Source organism: Pristiophorus japonicus, unplaced genomic scaffold (genome assembly GCF_044704955.1).
Source record: "Pristiophorus japonicus isolate sPriJap1 unplaced genomic scaffold, sPriJap1.hap1 HAP1_SCAFFOLD_2716, whole genome shotgun sequence".
Lineage (NCBI taxonomy): Eukaryota > Metazoa > Chordata > Chondrichthyes > Pristiophoridae > Pristiophorus > Pristiophorus japonicus.
The window spans coordinates 2,350-22,500 of NW_027252468.1; the positions used below are offsets into that span (position 1 = coordinate 2,350).

At 43.1% G+C, this 20,151-nt stretch overlaps 1 protein-coding gene across 1 annotated transcript; it reads right to left on the bottom strand.

Moving 5' to 3' along the window:
• Nucleotides 1-9,504: 9,504 nt before the first annotated feature.
• Nucleotides 9,505-14,406, bottom strand: LOC139247545 (BRI3-binding protein-like; the record flags this gene model as incomplete). The annotated part of the gene is made up of 2 exons (XM_070871652.1): nt 9,505-12,014; nt 14,304-14,406. Coding segments are annotated over 2 exons (516 nt in total), but the record flags the coding sequence as incomplete, so codon positions are not given.
• Nucleotides 14,407-20,151: the final 5,745 nt, after the last annotated feature.

The following is a 20,151-nucleotide window of genomic DNA, read 5'->3' on the forward strand; positions in this document are numbered from 1 at the left end:
CACTATTGACATGTTGCAAAACGCACCCAACCCCATACGCTGACGCATCGCATGTGAGAACTAGCTTTTTACCTGGATCAAAGAAAGTCAAAACACTGTTGGAACACAGAAGGTTGCGTGTCTTATTGAAGGCGCGTTCCTAGGCGTCCCCCCAAAACCAATCACATCTCTTCCTGAGTAGCACATGGAGAGGCTCCAGCAGCGTGCATAAGTTCTGCATAAAGTTCCCAAAGTAATTGAGTAGCCCGAGAAAGGCGTGCAGTTCTGAGACATTCCGGGGTCTGGGTGCCAGGTGAATTGCTTCTGTTTTGGACTCTGTTGGGCGGATTCCATCAGCGGCAATCCTTGTGTCCAAAAATTCAACCGGGTGCGAGAAACAGGCACTTGGATTTCTTGACTCGTAGGCCTACCCGATCCAACCGCTTTAGTACTTCCTCCAAATTACGGAGATGGGAGTCGGTGTCCCTGCCCGTGATAAATATGTCGTCTTGAAATACAACCGTCCTCGGGATGGACTTGAGCAGACTCTCCATGTTGCGCTGGAATATGGCAGCTGACGACCTGATGCCGAATGGGCATCGATTGTACATGAAAAGGCCTCGATGTGTGTTGATGGTGGTGAGTAGCTTTGATTCCTCGGTCAATTCTTGCGTCATATACGCAGATGTGAGGTCTAATTTTGAGAAAAGTTTACCTCCAGCCAATGTGGCAAATAAGTCCTCTGCTCTGGGCAGCGGGTACTGGTCCTGTAGGGAGACTCTGTTTATGGTAGATTTGTAGTCCCCACAGATTCGTACGGATCCATCAGGCTTCATGACTGATGCGATGGGACTTGCCCAGTCGCTAAATTCCACAGGTGATATAATGCCTTCCCGCAGAAACCTGTCTAGTTCGTGTTCAATCTTTTCCCTCATCTCATAGGGTACAGCTCTGGCCTTGTGATGAACCGGTCTAGCATCCTGTGTGATGTAGATTTTAACTTTGGCCCCTTTGAAAGTGCCCACACCTGGCTGAAAGAGATGTTCAAATCGCTTTATAACTGTTGAGCAGGAGGTCCGATCCTCTAATGACATGGCATGGACATCATCCCATTTCCAGTTTAGTTTTGCCAGCCAGCTTCTCCCCAGCAGTGCTGGGGTGTCTCCGGGGACAATCCACAGGGGAAGTCGGTTCACTGTCCCTTTGTGTGTGACAGAGAGCATGGCGCTGCCGAGGACTGGAACGATTTCTTTGGTATAGGTCCTTAGTTTGGTGTCGACCCTTGTGAGTTTTGGTCTGTCTCTTTTATGCGGCCACAGTTGTTCAAATTGTTGAGCGCCCATGAGAGATTAACTCGCTCCCGTATGCAGCTCCATGTTGACAGATATCCCATTGAGTAGGACCCTCATCATTATAGGAGGCGTTCTGTTGTAGGAACAGCGGCCATTGATCGTGTTGACCCGCTGTACATTGGTGTCCCGGGTACTGTCCCCACCATCTTCTGGTCCGTTTTCCGACCCATCCGATTCGTATACCAGCTGAGCTGCCATATTTTTGCACATGTGGGCCAAATGCCCTGTATTTTCACAATTTCTGCAAACAGCCTGCTGAAATCGACATCCCCTTGATGAATGCCCACCCCCACACCTCCAACACAGACCTGTTCCATTGTTCAAAGTGTTCCCAAAGAATGAGCTGCATCTGGCTGATCTCTCTTGAGCTTCTCAGTTTGTAGTTGATTGCTCGCATTGTGGGTTGATGAGGTGTGAACGGCCGTTCCTGTGGCGCTTGATGGCTTCTGCCTGCTGTCGAGAGCCTGTTCTCCCGGTTTTGTCTCTGTGTGGGGGTATCAGCTTGTTTAGTGCTGTGAACTTCTTGTTCCAATATTTCGTTAGTTGTCGTACCTGCATTGTAAATCAACTTAGTTTCTTCTTTCCCTACCAAGAATGTCTGTGCAACCAGTGCTGCTGCCTCTAAGGTCAGGTTCTTGGTCTCTATGAGCTTTCGGAATATGCCTGCGTGGCCTATTCCTTCAATGAAAAAGTCTCTCAGCATTTCTCTCCTCAGTTCATCGGAGAACTCACATAAACTAGCCAACCTCCGAAGTTCCGCCACGAAGTCGGGTATGCTCTGGCCCACACAGCGTCTGTAGTTGTAGAACCTGTGTCTGGCCATGTGTAGGCTGCTCGCTGGCTTCAGGTGGTCTCTTACCAGGGTGCTAATTCTTCAAACGACTTGCTTGCTGGTTTCTCGGGTGCCAACAGATCCTTCATTAAAGCGTATGTTTTCGAGCCACAGCTGGTCAAGAGATGGGCTCTTCTCTTGTCTGCCTTATCGTCACCTAACCAGTCTTTGGTCACAAAGCTTTGCTGGAGCCTTTCTATAAAGTCCTCCCAATTGCCTCCCGCATTGTACTTTTCATCTGATCTGTTGTTCGCCATTCTGTGGATTCTGTAATCCCGTAACTCGTCGCCACTGTAAAGTCCTGTCCCCTCAGTATAGATTCACATGAGGCATATAGTGAAGTCAAGGTCACTCTGGACCTGCACCTTTATTTCACAGCTCTGGAATGCTGCACTTGCCTGAGACCTGTCCTTATATACCTGTGTCTTGCAAGTGCACCCCTGGTGGTAAGGTATGCTGGTGGTTTTAGGTCATATCTTATTACAGTCATGTATAGCATGTTTGGATACAATTATATATTATAATGTAAGATACATGACACTTTGACCCTTTAGAATTTTGCTGTACAGTGGCCCTTTTTGTTTTTTGTCTTGGATTTCTCTGCCCTCCACTTTTACTCATCTCCTTTCTGTCTTTTGCTTTTGTCTCCATTTTGTTTCCCTCTGTCTCCCTGCATTGGTTCCCATCCCCCTGCCATATTAGTTTAACTCCTCTCTAACAGCACTAGCAAACACTCCCCCTAGGACATTGGTTCCGGTCCTGCCCAGGTGCAGACCATCCGGTTTGTACTGGTCCCACCTCCCCCAGCACCGGTTCCAATGCCCCAGGAATTTGAATCCCTCCCTGCTGCACCACTGCTCAAGCCACATATTCATCTGAGCTATCCTGCGATTCCTACTCTGACTAGCTCGTGGCACTGGTAGCAATCCTGAGATTACTACTTTTGAGGTCCTACGTTTTACTTTAGCTCCTAGCTCCTTAAATTCGGACATAGGTGAGGAAATTGCACATGCTTTAGCCATAATCTTCCAAAGCTCTTTCAATTCAAGAACTGTCCCTTTAGATGTGAAAACTACAAATATAACTCTTGTAAGAAAATGCAAAATTGGATTGCAGACACTTCATACACAATTCCAGGAAAAGTGATACCTGCCTATGCGGCTGTGATGTGTTATAGAATTCATTGTCAGTATGTGGTTCTGCTCTGGATGAAGAATTTCATAACTGCACTAAACATGTTGATTAATGGAACTTAAAGAGTTAATGTTCGGAGCAAAGTAGACATTGGGTTTTACACTATTTGTACGGTTTGGTGGTTAACATTGTGCATTACACCAACAAAAACAAAAATAAGAATAACTAAATTTGGAGATAAAATATTGGTGCCCACAATTTAAAGAAATTCAAATAAAGGTTACCTATAGACAGAATCCTTACGGATGGTTGTAAATTTTGGCCGTAAAATAATTATGTGTACTTAAATGGTTAATAAAGTAAAAAGAAAGCAGATTACTTAAAACTTGGTAAATTAATTACAAATGATATGAAGAGTGACACAAGTGTTAGGAGCTTGTTTCTGGTAACAAACTGTGTACAATGCAGGAGAAACACCTTGGGTGAGATTTTTGCCTTACGTGTTCCTCATTGTTCAGATGGTAGCAATAGTAGCATTGTTGATTAGTGTTTGGTGGATTCAAAGGCTTGTGAGAAGTTTAAAACTCTAGGATGAACAATTAAAACTGGTGGAGTTGGTTGTTGAATCATAAGTGAGGGCTCAGAAAGGGATTTCTTCACCCTCAAAGAGAGGACTGTAAGATACCTTAGTTCCATATGCATATTTAAGTCGGGTTAGGATTTGGCTTAATCTCATGACGAAAGGTTTTACTTTCTTTTTACTTATAAATGGCTTGTGGATTTGTACTGTAACTAGAAGTAATGAAATGGTTAAAGTTGTTCATTCCCAGGATGCTTCAAGGTACAATTTAGTTGACTGTGCTGATTAGCTTCTGCTGCAAGTGAAGGATGTGTAATTCGTGCCTGATGACTTATGTTTGTGGTCATATTGTGAAATGATAGCCAAGACCGTCTTGAGATAGGAAATGGGGTAATAGGGCAGGATAATAAACAAGTTTGCATGTGGTGTTTTCTGGGATATATTTAATTTCTAGGGGTCTTGTTCACAATAACACTTGTCGTGCTATAATGAATCAGCAAGGACAGTGCGTGAGAGATAGCCTATAAGATTGTGAGCTTTCCTTAACAATTTGTAGAGATTCAGGATTGAAAGGATCGATGAAGGTTACCTCTCTACCCGAGGAAAAACAGGGTAATTGCGTTATCTTGCCCTATTACCCCATTTCCTAGGGTAATTGCGTTTATTTCTCTGCATAGACTCAAAGACTTGATCGAACACAATAAAAGGACTATGTTGCAACCACGGTTGGCTTCTTACACTCACATTATATAAAAAAATTGAGAAAAAAAACAGGAAATTATAGACCTGTTAATCTAACATCTGTTGTAGGGAAGTTATTGGAATCTATAATTAAGGTCAGTTATTGAGCACTTAGACAAATCTGTGCTGCTTGGAGAGAGTCAACATGGACTTGGAAAGGATAGGTGCCGTCTATGCATGTAGCAGATATGGACTTCCAGAAGGCATTTGAAAATGTTCCACATAAGAGACTACTAGCTAAAATTAAAGCTCATGGAACTGAAGGCAAATTATTGACCTAGCTAAGTGATCGGTTAGGTGATAGAAGATAGAGAACAGGGATAATGGGTAACTACACAAATCTGAATGGTGACAGATTAGTAAAAGGGAAGATGCAACGAAACCTGGGTGTCATGGTACATCAGTCATTGAAGATAGGCATGCAGGTGCAGCAGGCAGTAAAGAAGCCAAATGGCATGTTGGCCTTCATAGCTAGGGGATTTGAGTATAGGAATAGGGAGGTCTTGCTGCAGCTGTACAGGGCCTTGGTGAGGCCTCACCTGGAATATTGTGTTTCAGTTTTGGTCACCTAATCTGAGGAAGGACATTCTTGCTATTGAGGGAGTGCAGCGAAGGTTCAGTAGACTGATTGCCGGAATGGCAGGACTGACATATGAGAGACTGGATCGACTGGGCCTGTATTCACTGGAGTTTAGAAGAATGAAAGGGGATCTCATAGAAACATATATAATTCTGACGGGGCTGGACAGGTTAGATGCAGGAAGAATGTTCCCGATGTTGGGGAAGTCCAGAACCAGGGGACACAGTCTAAGGTTAAGGGGTAAGCCATTTAGGACTGAGATGAGGAGAAATTTCTTCCCTCAGAGAATTGTGAATTCTCTACCACAGAAGGTTGTTGAGGCCAGTTCGTTAGATATATTCAAAAGGGAGTTAGATGTGGCCCTTACGGCTAAAGGGATCAAGGGGTATGGAGAGAAAGCAGGAATGGGGTACTGAGGTGAATGATCAGCCATGATCATATTGAATGGTGGTGCAGGCTCGAAGGGCCGAATGGCCTACTTTCTATGTTTCTAGTGGTGTCCGACAAGGATCTGTTCAACGGCCTCAACTACAAGTACAAACGTCTGAAATCTGGAATCCGCAGGACCAAATCCGTGCCGGATTTCAGGTTTGGTGTATTTCGGAACTCGCCGCCCGTCAATCCTCCACTCACCGATTCACGACACTCCTCCGCTCACCAATCTCTGCTCCTCGCCACCCACTGATTCCCACCGCCCATGGCCCTCCGGCGCAGTGCTTTTTACTGGTTTCCTCGTCCCTCGCTGCCCGAAATCGCCATCTTGACCTCCTGAAAAATGTCTGGTTTTCGGACAATTCTGGTTTTCAAATTCCGGACGTTGTACCTGTATTCACTATATTTATTAATGACTTAGATATCACAATAGAGAGCCATATACAGGTATCCGAGTTTGCTGATGACATAAAGATTGGCGGTATAGCAACTAGTGGAGACAGGAGCAAAAATTATAAAGAGATATTAATAGATTAACCAAGTGGGCTAAACTATGGCAGATGGATTTCAAAGCAGGTAAGTGAGGTCATCCATTGTGGTCCAGAAAAGGATAGATCCAAGTATTTAAATGGTAAAACGCTAGGAAGAGTGGAGATTCAAAGAAATTTAGAGGTCCATGCACACAAGTCACGAAAATGTAGTGGTCAGGTTCAAAAATAATTAAAAAGGCTAATGGAATGTTAGCCTTCATAACTAGAGAGCTAGAATATAAAAATGGTAAGTTTTGCTACAGCTTCAAAAGCCCTGGTTAGACAACATTTGATGTACTGTGTACAGTGCTGGGCATCATACTTTAGAAAGGATGTGGTCGGAGCGCAGCAGATTCACCAGAATGTTACCAGGGCTCCAAAGGTTAGGTTGAGAATAGATTATATAAACTAGGCTTGTATTACCTGGAATATGGAAGGTTGAGATTTGATTGAGGTTTTAGGATTTTGAAAGAAATGGGATAGGGTAGAGAGAAACTCTTTCCACTGGTGGGAGACTCTAGGACAGGGAGACATAACCTTAAAATCAGAGCCAGGCCATTCAGGAGAGAAGTTAGGAAATGCTTCTTCACGCACAGGGTGGTAGAAGTGTGGAACTCTCCCACAAAAAGCAGTTGATGCTGGCTCAATTAATAATTTTAAATCAGAGATTGATAGATTTTGCTAGACAAGGCTATAAAAAGTTATGGAGCCAAGGCAGATGGATGGAGTTAAGATACAGATCAGCCATGATCTCATTAAGTGGTGGAAGTTTCGAAGGGCTGAATAGTCTACTGCTGTTCATATGTTGCTGTCATCATTTAACAATTTTGCAGTAATTCCATGTTTCTTCTCCCCCTCACGTGTTGAATTTTTTAAGCGGGCAGTCGTGGCTCAGTTGGTAGCTCTCTCAGCCTCTGAATCAGAAAGTTGTGGGTTCAAGTCCCACTTGAGCACAAAAATCTAGGCTGACACTTCAGTGACCAGTGAAACCAAGGCCTCATCTGCTCTCTGAGATGGACATAGAAGAGCAGAGCAGAGGAGTTATCCCTGGCCAATATTTAACCCGCAATCAACATCACTAAAAACAGATTATCTGGTCATTATCACATTGCTATTTGTCGGAGTTTGCTGTGTGCAAAGTGGCTGGTGTGTTTCCTACAGTGATTACAATTCAAAAAAGTACATCATTAGCTGTGCTTTGGAACTTCTGGTGGCGTGAAAGGTGCTATATAAATGCAAGTTTTTTTTTCTTTTAATAGAAGCTCACTCTCTGGTGCATTTGCCCACAATTCTCTCATCTGAGCCATTACTGTAGATGCAAATGGCTCATGCCATCACAAGGCAATTTCAGCATCACTGAAACCTGAATTCCCAATTTTCGCATGAACAGGGACCGGGAAAGCTGACTGTAGGGACAGTTGACAACTATGCATCTTAAATAAAATTCAGATTTCTAAACTGAAACAACACAGGTACACAGAGCAAGGAAGAATGTCGGACGGACCATTTAAAATGTGGTATAAACCATCCTGATTTCCAAATTAGTCTGGATTAGCTGCAGAGCCGGTGAGATCAGTTGGTTAGAGTGTGGAGCCTAAAGCACCAAGGGCACAGATTCAACCCCTATTCTGGCCAGCTATCCTACCTGAAATGCAGCAATTCATTGACAATATAAACTAAATGGTACAATTTTAAAGTGCAGTAACAGAGAGACCTAGAGGTGCGCGTACACAAATCTTTGAATGTGGTTTGAATGACAGATTGAGAAGGTTGTTGAAAAGGCATACAGGATACTAGGCTTTTTAAAGAAAGAATAACAGTACAAAATAATTTATACTGAACCTTTATAAATCACAGGTTAGACTACAAATGGAGTATTGTGGTAATTCTGGTACCACATTTTAGCAAGTTTTTGGAGAAGCTGCAGAGAATTACTAGAATGATATGAGAGATGCAGGACTTCAATTATGTGACGAGACTGGAGATGCTGGGATTGTTCTCACTGGAACAGAGGTGGTTAAAGGGAGGTTTGATAGAGGTGGTCAAAATCATGAACAATTTTGATAAATAAGGATAATGTTTCCAGTGAAAGAAATGTCAGTAACCAGACGACATAGATTTAAGGTGATGGTAAAAGAACCTGAGGCAACATGAAAAGATTTTTTAAAAAATACACATACATGAGTTATGATGATCTGAAATGCACTTCCTGAAAGGGTGATGGAAGCAGGTTCAACATAGTAACTTTCAAAACAGAATTGGATAAATACTTGAAGGGGGAAAAATTGCAGGGCTATGGGGAAAGAGCAGGGGAGTGGGACTAATTGGATATTTCTTTCAAAGAGGCATAGGCACCATGGGCCAAATGGTCTCCTCCTGTGCTGTACAAGTCTATGACTAGGATCTGGAGTGTAAGGCCATTACCTGGGAAGCACATCCCAAAAAAGAAATGGAAATCAAAGCAGTGGTCTGCACTTAACATCCTCGAGACCCTGCGGAAAAAGGAGATGGGGGGTCCTGTCGGATGGTTCCCCGAGCAAACTGTCGAAGTCATTTGGCAGAATGCTTCATCGCTAGAGCTTTCAAACAAGCACCAAGACGTAGCTTGGCTAGTGGCGAGAAGGGCCTTCCCAGTCAGATCTTTCACGCACAGCCAGTGTCTCAGCACCACTGCACACTGCCCGAGGCGGCTGCGGTGGGGACGAGACCATCCATCCCCTTCTGCAATGTGTCTTTGCAAAGATCTGGAAAGAGATGCAGTGGCTTCTGTCAAGGTTTATCCCGAGCAGCACCGCAAGACAGGACTCGGTGCTCTACAGATTGTTCCCAGGGACACACACCAAGACAGATATCAACTGCTGCTGGAAGACCATCAACTTGGTGAAAGACACCCGTTGGTCTACCCGAAACTTGCTGGTCTGCCAGAGTAAGAATTATCCACGACAGAGTGTTGCAGACTGGCACATTCCAAGGTCCAGGGCTACGGGTTGAGGGATGCATTAAGGGTTGGTGCAGCCACCGGGAAAGCACGATGGAGAAGTGCCACAGTTTAAGGCCCACCGGCCACTGTACACAGAGGGGCTGGAACCAGTATTACCCTCCCACCCACCTCTCTGGTTGTATGACAGAAAATATTTTTGAGTGAAAATGTACTTGTGATCCATGTATAAATAGAATACCACTGTACTTGCCAAGACAGTTTTCAGAATGTTAAGTGTTTAATTTGTCCAGATGACTATGTACAATCCTACCAACTAACTATAAAATGTTAGCATTGATGCTGTATATGTAAAGTGTATTTAAAAAAAATGAAAAACTCAAATTTGTATTGCATTGTTTTATACCTTTATTAACATATACAGTAATGTTGTGCTTAACAGATTCCATTATACATTAGTTAAAAATGACAGATTTAAAACAGAATCCAAACACAATACTTAACTGGAAGATGTAAATATACACACAGCAACACTCAAACAAAATTACCAAATGCATAAAACTACTTAAAGAAATAATGTTGAGATTCACTTTTTAAAAAAAAAAGCAATGCCAAAACAAATTAAGAGCATTTGCAATTTTAAAACGGCATACAACAAAAATTATTCTGCTGTTTAAAGCTACCAAATAATCCAGTCAAAACAAGAGATCAGATAATGCAGTAGCACAAAAATACCCAAGTGAGTCAGCAGAAATCAATAACATATACATCAGATAATTTTAAAGTTGGTATTTATAAGCATTGCAATACATCAATGGAGTTGTAAATTTGACCAAAACATATTAGCTCAAGTATAATTATCAGCACAATTTAATAAATCATTTCAAATCTACCATATCTATTTAATAGTTTTTTTTTTAAACTGTATCCATCATAATCCACAAGAATTTCCATTATTCTACACATTTCCAATGGCTAGAGAAAAAAGCATTCATCTGAGTGAACAAATATTACAGCTGGATGGCTTTTATTTTCTCTTCAGTGCTTATTTCCAAACTGGATCACGTATAGCATCATATACTCTCAAGAGGTCCATCTTCCTAATCCAAAGTAAATGAACAATATTTGTAGTGGAGTTGGCTGCATGTGGCATTGATTCTATAGGTATGATCATTTCATAGTTTAAAATTCCCTCTGTCTTACGCTCTTCATACATGATCAGGGCAGAGAGAGAGCAGGGAGACTCCATCACAAAATTGATTGTAGCAGATCCATCAGCTCCAAGACTCACTTTGAACTACAGTCGTTCATTAGCAATTCCACTCTTGTTGAATAGTATAATCCATCACAGGTTTACTGTTTATACTAAAATCTAACTTGTGGGATTCAAAGATCACCCCGAAGAGCACGCAATCACACAAACGCAAATTTATGAGTCCAACTTTACAGATTTGAGGTTATCTACTTCTTTAATTGAGCTCTATGGAAGCTGGAGGTGGGGCAACGACTGTGTGATTTAAAGACTATTTTTAGTAGATTGGACCGTATTTTCATGCATTTATTTTGCAGGTTCTTTTTCCATATTAATTTGGTTTAACACCACATACTATAATTAAACTATATATAAATAACCTGGTAATGAATTACTCATCACATTTACAAACATGCCATATTAATAGGTCCATGGTCTACAAATCCATTGGCAAAAACTGCAGAGTTTGTAACAGATTATACAGGTACACATTTCTATACTGTACTGTTATTCATTCACATGGCATGCACCCATGAAACTAAGGGGGGGCGGGGGCGACTCCAAATCGGGGTGCACAGCAGATAGAAATCTTGAATTTCTTTTCTCTACAGCACATTGCATATAGAACACCGACTCAAATAAATTGTTACTTCTATAATTAGGCATCTCACAATGTAGCAGCACTGAAAGGGACAGAAGGGAAACAGGTGAAACAAAGCTGTATAGAAGTTTATTTATTTTAGAACTTACTCTTGATTTTAATCATAAACTATACTAATGCTACAATGTTACAACTACCCTTCTCTTGTGTATAAATAGCATAACCACAAGGGTGCATAATTACTGAACACAAATATATTCTTTCCTCCCTTCCCCCAATAGGATAGGATTTGAAGAGACTAAAAAGAATATTGCTTTGTGTTTTTATGTAGATAAACTGATATTCTGTTTGCACCAGTGAACATTTGACCATTCACATTTAAGACATCAAAGGAAAGGGAGTTTTTTTTTAAAAAGACCAAAGAAAATCTCATATATGGTTTGACTGATGAATATAAACTACTAGACAAGTATAAAAAAATTAAGTGGTTAAATGATTAACAGAGTAAAAGAAACTTAGGAACATTATTAGTTACCAATAGCAAAACCTATCCCTGGTTGCTGGACTGATCATGGGTTATTCACACCTGTTACAGTGCTTTGCTATTCATTAAACAGTGCTGATGTTGAGCAATGGCATTCCTTCCAACACTAAGCAGTGTTTTGGTCCAGTTTTTCCAATACTCTATTAAGACGAATGTTCATAAGCCTGATTTGACCATCAAGATGATCGAGTTTTTCCTCCATGTGACCACCACTCCTCCTCCGAGAAATGCCAACTGGATCAGTAATAACGTACGACAAAACTACTAAGCAAAGTGGGAACACGGTACCTTCAAGGTTGCCTTCAGATTTCTCCAGAATGTACAGGCAAGCAAGGGCAAAAAAGACGATTCGCGCGAGCCAGAACAAGCTGCCAAAGAATGTGCGTAATACATAAAATATAAGTCCCAGAAACATTGACAAACACCAATAAGCTGCAACAATAGCAACGATCAACAGCAGGACGTGACTTGGGTGGTTTGCAGCGGTCTCTAGGTTCATATACTGGCTCACGTTTGACGCTGCAAGAAATAAAGAATTACATTTTGCTTGTTATAACAAATCAACACAGAAACTTTAATTATCAGAATCATTTAACTTTTTTTTGCAAAAATTAAAACAAAACAAATTGCTCAGCTGGTCTCCAAGCTACACATTGAGGCAGAATTTGCGGTGGGTATGACTACGTACTCAGGAGTCATAGCGCCTTTGAAATGGACCGCAAGTTCTGGATTTCCTGCATACACTAAATCCCAAACATGCGATCAGTCAAGCTGCGACTTGACAGATCATCCGCATCGACACCACACTGATACTGGAAAAAAGACAGACTTGTATTTATATAGCGCCTTTCACGACCACCGGACGTCGCAAAGCACTTTACAGCCAATGAAGCACTTTTGGAGTGTAGTCACTGTTGTAATGTGGGAAATGTGGCAGCCAATTGCGCACAAGCAAGCTCCCATAAACAGCAATGTGATAATGACCCGATAATCTGTTTTGTTATGTTGATTGAGTGATAAATAGTGGCCAGGACACTGGGGATAACTCCCCTGCTCTTCTTCGAAACAGTGCCGTGGGATTATTTTACATCCACCCGAGAGGGTAGACGGGGCCTCGATTTAACAAAAGTCAGCACCTCCAACAGTGCAGCGCTCCCTCAGCACTGCACTGGAGTGTCAGCCTAGATTTATACGCTCAAGTTCTTAGAGTGGGATTTGAACCCACAACCTTCTGACTCAGGCGAGTGTGCTACCCAGAGTCACAGCTGAAAACCTAATTGCTGGCACAGGGTTGGGCTAATTTCTCACCAACTGCCCAGCAATTATACACGTAAAGGGATACCTCCGCCATTGGCTGCTATTGGACAACAATGGAATTTGGCATCTTTTAAAAAAAAAAGATACAAGCAGATCCTCTGCAGCATCGTTCAGTCTGGGGTACAGTTGAGATACTCAGCTGCCAACCTGGCCTGGTCTTTAAGGCTACTGCTCGAAATTGTCAAACCCAAGTAATTGGAGCAACTTAAAAATTGTTGGGATAAATCAGAGGGGGGGGATGGGGCACAGTTAAAACCATACTTTCAAGCTCCAGTTCAAAGCCTGGCTTGTACAAGTACAACTCCAAAATCCGGAAACATCAGGACCGAGGCCATTCCATTTTTTTCGGATTTCGGAACAGAAATCAATCAGACGTTCTGAATCTGGAAATCCCGGGACCAAGTTTTGGATATTTCTGGATTTCGGAGACAGGGACTGCAGGGGTGATTCGGGCCCCGAAGCCAACAGGGACAGATGCTGTGGGTGATTCAGACCCGGATGCCGACAGGGATGGGGGGGCGGGGAGGGGGAAATGGAATTGAAGCCCAGATGCCGACAGTCAGCATCTGTGGGGTGATTCAGACGCTTTTGCCGATAAGGACAAGAAGTCGTCCAACAGTAATCCAGCAGTCGGCGCTTTGGATTTGCGGGTGCCCGTGGATTCAGAGTGCCTCTTGTGTCTTTTGCAGTGAGAGTTGTTTGGGAGTGTCAGTGTGAGTGTCTGCTGTTTGTACAGGTTTCACTGTGCAGTACTGTTGGTGTTTGGAATTTGTGTGCCGTTTATATCACTGTTGTGAGGGAAATGTCCAGTTTTCGGAACGGATTCCAGATGTTGACTCGTGCGATCTGCACAGGTATCCGGTTTTCGGAACTCCAGATTTCGGAGATTATACCAGTACTTTATAACAAAATGCAACATCTGGAGAGAAATTGACCTGTCCTAGATACCCTACAAGAGCATACACATTTACCTTCTTCCCCACTTTCTGTCTAGACAATGTAAGCCCCGTGGCTGAGGGGGCAGAGAAATGATTTGTAAGAGGCCACTGCCAAAACCACTCTTGGCCATGCAAGAGTAGGAAGATGGAAAGGTCTCCTGACTGATGGTCATTATCCATAGAAATGGAAACAATGTGAAACTCTCTGGTTCTCTATAAATCAACCCTCATCAAACTCGGACGTGCAGGGCTTCTCCAAACACACATTCGGGGCTATAGAACAGCTTCTTGTGCAGAATTATTCTTTGAATGCAGATATTTGACAACAGCAAAGCAGGTTGTGAGAAGCACAAAGACCAAAGTACTCTTACATGCGTTTCCTACATTACAACAGTGACTACACACCACAATGTATTTCATTGGCTGTGAAACGCTTTGAGACGTCGAGTGGTCATGAAAGATGCTATATAAATGCAAGTCTTTCTTTCTTACATAAAAGTGCTCCTTCACTCCAATATTCACCTTAAATCGGCACACATGAAAATATTTTTACCATCAATTCCAAGAATATCCAGGAGGTCCGACCATATTTTCCACACCGTCTCGATCAACATATCCATACCAAACACAAACTGCTCGATGATCCTGGAGAAAAACTGGAAGAATATTTCTTGATTAGACCATGAATTTTGATTAAATATAGGTGCATGCGTGCGCATACGTGTACACACACTATTCTCATCAATGCAATAGTGCCTCAAAGTTTTTAAATTTTCATTTCAATGTAATCAAAGCCAAGGATACACTTCCTGCATAGCAGCGATGCAAACCATGGGCACTAGGTGATGCTATCCACCAAGGGGAAAAATGAGTGTCTTGTGAAAATAAGGTAAGCAACCTGTGGGGGCACTACCAGATGTTTCTGAAGTTAGAAAGAACACAGATTACACAAACTTACTAACACACTTTAATTTCTATACCCGACATGCAACATCACCAGAATAAGTAACTTTAAAGAGCTTCTATCGCCCATAGCTGCTATATTGCCCATCTGAAAAGCAGCATCTTTTTACATATTTATTGTGGGCGCCATTGGCAAGGCCAGCATTTATTACCCATCTCTGGAGAAGGTAATGGTGGGCCATCTTCAACCTCTGCAGTCCATATGGTGTATAGGACACGTGTAGGTTTGGAGGTGGTCCCATGTACCTACTGCCTTCCTTGTCCTTTTAGAAGTCACAGGTTGCTGCCCAAGAAGCCTTTGCAACTTTCTACACTGCATCCTGTAGATAGCGCACACAGTACACACTGCAGCTATAATATATAAGCCGATGGTGGAGGGAATGGATGTTTACACCGATGATTGGAGTGCCAATTAAGCGGACTGATTTGTTCTGGATGGTGCTGAACTTCACAAATATTGTTGCACCTGCACCCATCCAGGCAAGTGAAAGAAAATTCATCCCACCCACTTGTACCTTGTAGGCAGTAGAGAGGCTTTGGAAGTCAGGAGGTGAACCACTTGCCACAGGATACCCAGCCTCGGACCTGCTCTTGTAGCCAGGGGATTTATGTGGCTAACCCAATTGAGTTTCTTGTCAATGGTGACCCTTCCCAGGATGTTGATGGTGGGGGATTCAGCGATGGTAATGCCATTGAAGGTCAAGGGAAGGTGGTTAGGCTCTCTTGTTGGAGATGGTCACTGCCTGGCACTCGTATGGAGAGTGTATGACTTCAGCCACTGGAGTTTTCCCTTCTGATCTCCATTGATTTCAGTTTCATTAGGGCCCATTGGTGCCGTCCACAGTCGAATGCTGCCTTGATGTTAAGGTCAGTTAATCTCATCGCACCTGTGGAATTCAGCTCGTGTCCACAGTTGAAACAAGGCCGTGATGAGGCCTGGAGCCAAGTGGTCCTAAATCTTTGTATAATTCTGCTTACTGAGTTCTCAAGCCTGCTCACCAACTGTACTGTGTACAGACAACATTCCTGTATTCTCATTTTGCACATTAGAGCTAAAATCTTAACAGAAATATTGAAAAGCTGTTTTTATTGCAACAAACTAAAGTTATACCACTTTGCAAGAAAGGGGAGAGATATAAACCAGGAAAACACATGCAGAAGAAACTGCAGGCCAGACACCCCAACATCAGTGGTGGGGAAGCTATTGGAAACTATCAGGGAGAAAATAAAATTCCCATTTGGAGATTCATGGATTAATCATGGAGAGTCGGCGTGGATTTGTTACAGACAATTCATAAGGCAACAGAGGGAGTGCAGTAGATGGGGTATATATGGAAGCGAGAAAGGGGGAGAAAGGGGGAGGGACAGACTTCAGTCAGGAGGTTTGCAATGATTTCCCCCAAGGGTCAGTTTCAGGTCCATTACTGTTTTCAACTTTTATAAAACGACCTAGTCCCGGGTGTAGTGAGCATCATTATAATGTTCGCTGATACAAAACTTAGCAAAGTAGTAGATAGTAATGAGGATAGTTGCAGGCTTCAGGATGGTGAAATGGGCAGAAGCATGGCAAATGGAGTTCAATGCAGAGAAGTGTGAAGTGTTGCACTTTGGGAGGATTAAATGGCACGATGATGAAAAGTGTAGATGAGCAGAGACCTTGGTATCCATGTACACAAATCATTGAAGGTGGCAGGGCAAGTTGAGAAGGTGGTTAAAAAAAGCATATAGGATCCTTGCATTTATTAATAAAGGAATAAAATATAAACGCAAAGAGATTATGCTAGAACTTTATAAATCACTGATTACGCCTCAGCTGGAGTATTGTGGGCAATTCTGGGCACCTCACCAGGAAAGATGTAAAGGCCTTGGAAAGGATACTGAGGAGGTTTACCAGGGAATGAGGGACTTCAATGAGGAGAAGTTAGAAAAGTTTGGACTATTCTCTTTGGAACAGAGAAGGTTGAGGTGATTTAGAGGTTTTGAGGATAATGAGAGGTTTTGATTGAGTCGATAGAGAAAAACGATTCACTCTTGCAAGGGCAATAACTAGGAGGTCACAGATTCAAATATTAAAAAGGGAAGTGGAGTTGAGGTAGAAGATCAGCCATGATCTCATTGACTGGCGGAGCAGGCTCGAAGGGCCGACTAGCCTACTCCTGCTCCTAATTCTTATGTTGTATTATATCATAGGTAAAAGAGCTAGAGGGGAGAGGAGAAGAATTTTTCCCCACTCAGCAGCATTGCCAAACTCACTATCTCAAATCAAGAGACAAACTCAAATCATGAGATTTGGTATAGAAATCATGAGTTGCTATTTCTCTTCCCCCAACCCGACCCCTCGCTGACAGGAAGCGCATTTGGCCGTCACTATCCAATTACTGACATAACAACATACAAAATAAGAGCAGGAGGAGGTGTATCGGTGACCCCGCTGTCGCGTCACTCGCAGGCCGGCCTTGTTTACGACCATTATACTTGCCAGAACATAATCACCTCCAGCCCAACAACCCTCCGAGATCTCTGCGCTCCTCCAATTTGGGCCTCTTGCGCATTCCCAATTTTAATTGCTCCATTGGTGGCCATGCCTTCAGCTGCCTAGGCCCCAAGCTCTGGAATTCCTCCGCTTCACTCTCCCCCTTTAAGTCGCTCCTTAAAACCTCCCGATAGTGCAGTGCAGCGCTCCCTTAATGCTGCCCGCTGACAGTACTGCACTGGACTGTCAACCTGGATTTTGTGCAATGTCTCTGGAGTGGGACTCAAGGGGCTGAATGGCCTCCTCCCGTTCCCAAATGATTCCTTGACATGCGGTTTTTTCCGTTTTTATTTATTTTTGACCGCTCACCACAGAATTCAAATGCACCACTGACACCAAACACATAGCTAATCCTCAAGAGTTGAAGTGAGAACAGTTTCACCTGTCGCTCTGCATTGTGCATCATTGGCAGTCCCTCGGAATCGAGGAAGACTTGCTTCCACTCCGAGAATGAGTCCTTAGGTGGCTGAACAGTCCAATGTGAGAGCTATAGTCTCTGCCACAGGTGGGACAGACAGTCGTTGAGGGTAAGGAAGGGTGGGACAGGTTTGCCGCACGTTTCTTTCGCAGCCTGCGCTTGTCTTCTGCATACACTCGCCGACTTAGGGCGGTCTTCAGCCAGGGACTCCCAGGAGTCGTTGGGGATGCTGCACTTTACCAGGGAGGCTTTAAGGGTGTCCTTGTAATGTTTCCTCTGTCCACCTTTGGCTAGTTTGCCATGAAGGAGTCCTGAGTAGAGCACTTGTTTTGGGAGTCTCGTGTCTGGCATGCAGACGACGTGGCCTGCCCAGTGGAGCTGATCAAGTGTAGTCAGTGCTTCAATGCTGGGGATGTTGGCCTGGTTATACCTATGATAAACAGAGCAGCCTCCAGCTATTTTATTACCGTCTTTGCGGATACAGGTGAGGGATCATTTTACAGGCGAGACACTGGAGTCAGTACTGGGATAAGTTTGTCTATCAGCACCTCCCTTTCTGCCTCTACCTGTGGACTGTGCCTTCACTCGAGCTCGCTCTTATTTATCTCTATGTCAATCAGGAGCTTAGAGTGGGCTTTGGTGGTGGTGGAGGGGGAAAGAGTGCACGGAGGAGAGGGGGTGTGGATGTTTGGTAAATCTACCTTGAACCCTGCTGAATCCCCTCAACTTTCAAATCGGTTAAAGGATCACTTGAAAACATGTCAAGAAAGCAGGATGCAAATGGAGATGGTTGCACCATTACCAGCTGTACTATAGATATGTAAATGTAGGTGACCGACACACTTCAGAGACCCAAGTGGCCTTTATTTTGGAAATGCAGCAGTTATGAGGCCCACATGTCAGGTGTTAACAGGCAGGAAACCAATATAAAAACCAGCTTTCGGGAATTTCTATTTAAAGGGGAAGCGTAATTAACCAGGAACTGTAGCAGAGTATTTAGAAAGATTTTCTCTTCCTTTTTAATAATTACACTTCGAATATTTCACCAATATACATGTGCACAAGTCAAATAATCTGATTTATGAATTAAAAATGGAGAAAAAAATTACTTCAAGAAAGTGAATATTTTGAAGAGACAGCAGACAGAAAGTGCCCGAAGGCACAGAAATGTTGGTGGCATAGACTTGCCATCGCCACCTCCAGCCAGGAGGAACACTGCCTTCCCTTGAGCATTTGTCGAATTCTCTCACCATGTTCAAACTGCAGGGACTGGTGTTTGATGGGGGATGGGGAGTTAGCCATCTTCAGTCCAAATGGATCTTTCGTCAAAACAGCCACACAATTTTATTGATGGAGTTGGCTAGTTGGGGCAAAAAATGCCACTTGTAATGTCAAGCTTTATTTTAAGTAATATTCCTAACAAAAGTTCACCAGAAATAATATATACCAGCAAAGGTAAAAAGAAAAAGATGAAGGAGCTATAAATCAGAAATAAAGGTAAACACAAAATCAGACCACTGCATATAGTAAGTTAGGCAGCAGCTCAAAGAGAAAGATAGATTAATGTTCCAGGTTGGACCATTAATCGGTCTTAGTTACAATGCATTTTTTGCATCGATACCCACCCATACTGCACCGAAACAGCCCCAAAGTTACAAACGATATTCCGTAACTGTGACCCAAGGGCGTTATCCCTCCTCATCCTCTCTGCAGCCTTCAGCCATCTTCCTCTAAAACCTCTACTGTTAAAGTCCAGTTCAGCGGGACTACCACTTGGTTCCACTCTTAGCCATCATAGGCAGACTTGCTTCCACTCCAAAAAAGTGAGTTCTCAAGTGACTGAACAGTCCAATTCGGGAATTACAGTCTCTGTCGCAGGTGGGACAGATAGTCGTTGGAGGAAAGGGTGGGTGGGTGGGTGGGTGGGTGGGTGGGTGGGGAGTACCTATATAATCATTGCCTGAACATCTCCAACAATGATTTCTCTCCCCAGTTACCCTCTGGACTCCCTCGAGGATCCATCCTGGCCATCTCCTTTTCATTGACATGCTACCCCTTGGTGACATCACCTGCAGACATGGAGTCAGTTTCCACATGTATAGTGACCACATTCAGCTCTACCTCTCCCACCACCAACCTCAGCCCCTCCACTGCCTCTATGCTGTTATTCAGCTCGTCTGACACTCAGTCTTGAATGAGCAACAATTTCCTTCAGCTAAGACATTGGATAAATTGCATCCAAGTAAGCTTTTTTGCTGTGGAAAGAGTTTAAGCACAAGGGGTCATATTTACAAATTATGGGCAAAAAAAAAAATAGGAAATGCAGGAGGAACTTTTTTTTTTAAACTAACAAAGGGTGGTAAATATGTGGAAGATTACTGACATGGGAGATGGAAGAGAAACTATTTTGATCAAGTCAAATCTCTCCAACATAAACCTTATATGCTACATTCTGTATGCTATGTAATAGCTGATTTGTCCTAAAAC